The 6077-nt window shown below is 41.3% G+C and overlaps 1 protein-coding gene and 1 non-coding gene across 2 annotated transcripts in view; both read left to right on the forward strand.

Annotated features, from left to right (window-relative positions):
* Positions 1-91, forward strand: part of LOC140664331 (5.8S ribosomal RNA) — a 155-nt gene extending 64 nt beyond the window's left edge. The window contains exon 1 of the ribosomal RNA XR_012046430.1: positions 1-91. This exon is cut by the window's left edge and continues 64 nt beyond it. This is a non-coding gene — a ribosomal RNA (5.8S ribosomal RNA).
* Positions 92-4839: 4748 nt separating this feature from the next.
* LOC140664023 (uncharacterized) lies at positions 4840-5586 on the forward strand. The gene has a single exon (XM_072888710.1). The coding sequence runs from the start codon at positions 4840-4842 to the stop codon at positions 5584-5586; it is 747 nt and encodes a 248-aa protein (XP_072744811.1).
* The last annotated feature ends 491 nt before the right edge of the window (positions 5587-6077 follow it).

Here is a 6077-nt window from a genome sequence, read left to right on the forward strand (position 1 = left end):
TTGTGAACTGCAGGACACATGAACATCGACATTTCGAACGCACATTGCGGTCCACGGATACAATTCCCGGACCACGCCTGGCTGAGGGTCGTTTAAATAACCCGAAACTGCTTGCGCCTTTCCGCGAGAGAGTCTCACGTATCCCTCTATATATAATAGAGGGACGAGACGATCACGCGCCGACTGGCCACGGCGCGCGCGCGCGCCAAAACTTGCGCGCGTCGTCCGCTGAGCCGTGTCGCGCGTGAGCTCTCGATCGGCGTACGAGCGATCCGTTGGACGTTCGCCCGAGAGAGGAGCCCGGCGGGTGGTATACCCCGCTTGAAAAGCTTGGGGGACCCCCGTTCTCGTCCTCGGCGTCGTCTGAAATGACACCCGGGTTTAAAAAACATTTTACCGGGTGGCGAGGAGGAGACTTGTGTGAGAGAAAGAGTAAGAGAAGAAAGATGAAGAAGAAGAGGTGGCGAAGCGCCCCCGCGCCCAGAGACTTGTCGAATGGAGGAGAGAGGAAAAGGAGGAGGAGGAGGAGGAGAAGGAGAAGAGAAGAGCCCGACCGCGGCGGCGGAGAGAATTTTGCGGTGCGAACGGCCGTGCGCCCGTGGAGAGAAAGAACGAGTCTCGTCTCGTTCATCCCGCGCCGCCGTCTCGCTACCGCCCCCCCGTGTGTCGCCGCTCTCTCACTCGCTATCTCTCTCTCTCTCTCTCTCTCCAGCTCTCTCACTCAGTCCTCTCGGTGCGCCGGCGGGCCGCTTGCCCCCTTCCTCCGTCGCCGTGATAACGGGACGGAGAAGAGAAGAGAGTATTATACTACGGAGAGCAGCGCGCGTTCGCGGGTGAATCGCGAGCCGACCGCGTGTCCGAGTCCACGAAAATTTTCCTTTTCCGCCACGGAAAAAAAGGATGTCGAATTATTTTGGGACCGGCAGGCGTCGTCGCGTACTCGTTTCGAAATCGATTCGCCCCGAACACTCGAATTATATAAAAAAAGCGCAACAAATAATAATTTTGTTGTAGTTTTTTTTTAGTAGCGCACACCTCTAACTCTCTCTCTCTCTCTCGTTCTCTCGAACTCTGCCGAAAGATTGGGTTCTTTCGTTCTCCGCGCTCTCCTACCCCGCGCATGCGCGGTGCGCCGCTGGCCCCCCTCTCTCACGAGGGCGGAGAATCAAAAGAGAGCGCGCCCGCGCGCAGTATCATTTCGACGACCTCAGAGCAGGCGAGATTACCCGCTGAATTTAAGCATATTATTAAGCGGAGGAAAAGAAACTAACCAGGATTTCCTTAGTAGCGGCGAGCGAACAGGAAAGAGCCCAGCACCGAATCCCGCGGTTCCGCCGCAGGGAAATGTGGTGTTTGGGAGGATCCGCTTATCCCGAGTTGTCGCGTCGCGTCCAAGTCCATCTTGAATGGGGCCACTTACCCGTAGAGGGTGCCAGGCCCGTAGCGACCGGTGCGCGTCTCGGGAGGATCTCTCCTTAGAGTCGGGTTGCTTGAGAGTGCAGCTCTAAGTGGGTGGTAAACTCCATCTAAGGCTAAATACGACCACGAGACCGATAGCGAACAAGTACCGTGAGGGAAAGTTGAAAAGAACTTTGAAGAGAGAGTTCAAGAGTACGTGAAACCGTTCAGGGGTAAACCTAAGAAACCCAAAAGATCGACCGGGGAGATTCATCGTCAGCGGCGCTGGCTTCGCGTCGGTGGGCGATGTCCCGCGGAGTCCTCGCGGCTCGCGCGCGGGCACGCTACCGTGCGTCGATGTCCGGCGCTCGTCGTCGTGCACTTCTCCCCAAGTAGAACGTCGCGACCCGCTGGGTGTCGGTCTACGGCCCGGGTGTGTCGACTGTCGCGTCGCCGGTAAAACGGCACGCGACAAACCCCCGGTCGCCCGGCCGGCTGCTCGGCGGTACGCGCATGGTATCAGGCCGCACTTTGGTGCGTCGAGGCCGTCGCAAGCGCGCGCCACGGTACCCGGAGGTTTGCGGACTTTGCGCCGTCCCCGGTCCTGGCCCGCTGTTGGTTAAAGTACGGATTCACCTTCGACAGGCCCGAGAACGTCTCGCCGCGCGCGCTCCCCGCAAGGGGTGCCGCGCGCGGCAGACCGATACCGGTCGGCGACGCTACTGCTTTGGGTACTCTTAGGACCCGTCTTGAAACACGGACCAAGGAGTCTAACATGTACGCGAGTCATTGGGACTTGTCGCGAGACCTAAAGGATATATATATATATATATATACAGGGTGGACCATTTTAATCCATCCAGTCGAATATCTCGAAAACCAAGCTTGGGAGAGAAAAATGTTTCAGACAAAAGTTGTGTGGTTTCGAGGGGACCATAAGATGGTACCATTGGTTTGACCTTGAAAAGTCATTTGAAGGTCATGTAAAGGTCACTTTAAGTTTTTTAAATGGAACGCCCTATATATTTTTACATATTCTTGTAGCTCATCTCGAGAGCTTTCCAAAACATTTATGACAAAGTATTTTTCATTAAGTATTTTTTGAGTTATAAGGCTTCAAAGTTGCAGTATTTTGACATAAAATACAAGATATCTCATAAAATATTCATTTTTTGATTATCTTACTCTAATACTTTTATGCACAGAATAACTGATTTTTCAAAAAATTTTTTGTAAGTGATTTAATACTTGAACATGTTACGATATATGTAAGATTAGTGGATAAATAATCCATTATACTCAAACTTTGTTATTTATTTTATCATAGATTGAGTGTATTTACCTTAGTCAGGACACATTTTTGCTCTCTATCGCCGTTTACATTTTATACTTTAGTTTATATTTAAGAGAGCACTGAATTTATTTATTTAATAAATTTAATGTTGTCCTTTCGAAAAATCCTCAAAATAATCAAAAAAGATACAATGCTTCACAAGTTAATGAAATAGCTGTAGTTTTTCAGAATGTAGATGGTGAGCCTCCATTTGAAAGAGACATTCGGATTTATAATAAAAATTCGAACGATGTTCAACAAATATCAATTTTGGATAAAAGATGTGATCCAATGTGTTAGGTTAGGTTAGGTTAGGTTATCCGTTGTTGTATCCATACGGATGGTATTCAGAACTTAAATCATATAATCCTAAATATCCAGAATTTAACTCAAATCGATTATTATGCTCACCTGTTAGCACCAAAAGCTGAATTTAGTCAATTTAATCATTTAAAAAAGCAGGAAGTTGAGGTATCAATTTATACTTGATGCCTATATGAAAACTGAAGCCAATAGACTTAATTATATTAAATTAAATCAACCTCAATTAAGAACAGAACTTTATTCAGGATTAATGGATTGCCTTGATAATCGAGCAGAAAATGAGGGAATTAAAATTGGTGTACTTGTAATATTATTATCTTCATTTATGGGTAGTCATGGCAAGGAACATGCAAGAAAGTTACCAAGATGCCATGTCTTTGGTGAGAAAGTTTGATAAACCAGACATTTTTCTAACCATGACTTGCAATCCTCAATGTCCCGAAATTAAGGATAACCTTGATGGATGTCTAATAGAGTTTCGACCTGATTTAATCGTTAAAACATTTAATTTGAATGTAAAAAAGGTTTTAAAAGATTTAATTCAAAATAAAATTTTTGGAAAAATTATAGCTTATGCAGGTGTGATTAAATTTTAAAAAAGAGGACTTCCACATTTGCATTTACTTGCAATGTTAAGCGATGAAGATAAACCTTGACTTCAAGAGGTCATCGACTGATGATATGGGCTGAAATTCCTAACGAAAAAAAATATCGAAAACTTAATAAAAAACTTTTGGAACACATGATTCATGGTCCATGTGGAGATCCCTCGAGGAGATATCCTTGCACTGGGGATGATGGAAAATGTTCTAACGGTTTTCCAAAAGAATTTTGTGATGAAACTAATGTAAATGTAAATGGATATCCTATGTATCAACGTAGGAATACTAGAAAAAAATACATCGTTAGAAATAAAGAGATTGATAATCGATGAGTGGTGCCATATTCACCATATTTAATCATGAAATATAATCGACATATCAATTTAAAAATATGTTCATCAGTGAAGAGCGTAAAATATCTATATAAATATATTCATAAAGGATTTGATTGTGCTGCAATTGAGGTGCAAGCACGAGATGGTACAAGATTCATTAGAATAGATGAGGTTAACTCATTCCTGGATGCAAGATATGTTGCTTCAGAAGCAATGTGGAGATTTAACGGATACGATCTATTCATGAAGTCTCACACAGTAATAAGATTGGCAGTTCATTTGCCTGATCGCCAAATAGTTTATTTCCGAGCAGGAAATGAGGAATAAGCTGTTCAAAGAGAGCTCAATCGAGATACTACATTGACTGCATGGTTCAAACTGAATCAATATGATGAAAATGCAATGCATTTTCTTTACACAGATATTCTTTATTATTATGTTTATGACAAGAAAATTACTAAGTGGAAGCCACACAAAAAAGGTGGTGAGAAAATAATTTCAAGGCTATATACAGTGAGCATAAAAAATAATGAAAGATTTTATCTACGTCTCCTTCTCCTACATGTGAGTGGAGCTAAATGTTTTGAAGATTTAAGAACTGTAAACAGAGTTATATATAAAACATTTAAAGATGCAGCAATTGCGAAGAATTTAATAGAAACTGACGATCTATGGGCACAAACATTAGAAGAAGCAACAGAATAAAAAATGCCTGCACAAATTCGAGAGCTATTTACCTATATTTGCATATTTGGAAATCCAACAGATGTACCAACTTTTTGGAATAAATACAAAGATCAAATGAATGAGGAGGATTGTAAACAACAATGTTGTCGACCCTGATAATATGGCTTTAAATCATATACAAGAAATTCTGAAAAATAATGGAAGTAGTTGTGAAAACTTTGAATTGCCAAATCCAATTCCAGTGAATATTTACGAAACAGAATATAATGTGGATGAAGAAAAAAGACGTGGTGATTATTTATTATCAACATTAAATGATGAACAAAAACACGTATATGATATAGTCATTAGAGCAATTTACAATGAGAACGAACCTCAGCGGTTATTTTATATTGACGGGTTTGCAGGAAGTGGAAAAACTTATCTATTTAACACATTTTTGAGTGTTATTCGAGGAAAAAACGAGATGATTATTCCATGTGCTTCAACTGTCATTGCTGCACTTCTTAAAGGAGGAAGAACTTATCATTCTCTGTTTAAACTTTCAATTCCAATTGATGATGGAGCTAAATCAAATATCAGAGGAAACACTCAGGCTGCACGAAAATTGATCTCTGCAAAACTCATCATATGGGATGAAGTGAATATGACTGTTGGACATGCCTTAACAGCAGTTGATAAACTCTTGAAGGATCTAATGAAGAATCAAAGACCATTTGGAGGAAAAGTAATTTTATTTGCAGGAGATTTCAGACAAAATCTTCCCGTAGTGCCACATGCACAAAAAGCAGTTATAATTGAATCTGTAAAATACAATCCTATATGGAGGAATGTAACTGAGATTAAATTAGAGCAGAATATGGAGAGCAGAGAACTGGAGAAGAAAAAGATTTTGCATATTGGCTAATGCAACTCGGAGATGGTAAATTATCAAATATTGATGGACTAGATCTCGATACAATTGAAATACTCCAGGATTTTATATCAAAAGAATCTCTTAGTACTGAGATTTTTGGTGATAGAATCACCATGGAGCGTATTAGAGAAAATCCAGATCGAGCAATTCTTTGTCCTAAGAATGAAGATACTTTCATAATTAATGACGAAATTCTTTGTCTAATGGAAGAAGAAAAAAAGAATATTTATCAATTGACTCTATTGTAAGTGATGATCCACAGAAACAATTAAATTTTTCAACTGAATTTTTAAACTCTGACACCTTCTGGAATGCCAATTCATCGGCTTAAAATAAAAATCGGTGTTACAATAATCTTATTAAGGAATTTAAATATTAAAAAAGGATTATGTAATGGAACAAGATTCATTGTTACTAATCTGAAAAATAATTTAATTTATGCGGAAGTTTTAACAGGTCCTGCTCGAGAACAGATTGTTATC

This window comes from Anoplolepis gracilipes, chromosome 3, assembly GCF_047496725.1.
Source record: "Anoplolepis gracilipes chromosome 3, ASM4749672v1, whole genome shotgun sequence".
In the NCBI taxonomy this organism is placed as follows: Eukaryota; Metazoa; Arthropoda; class Insecta; order Hymenoptera; family Formicidae; genus Anoplolepis; species Anoplolepis gracilipes.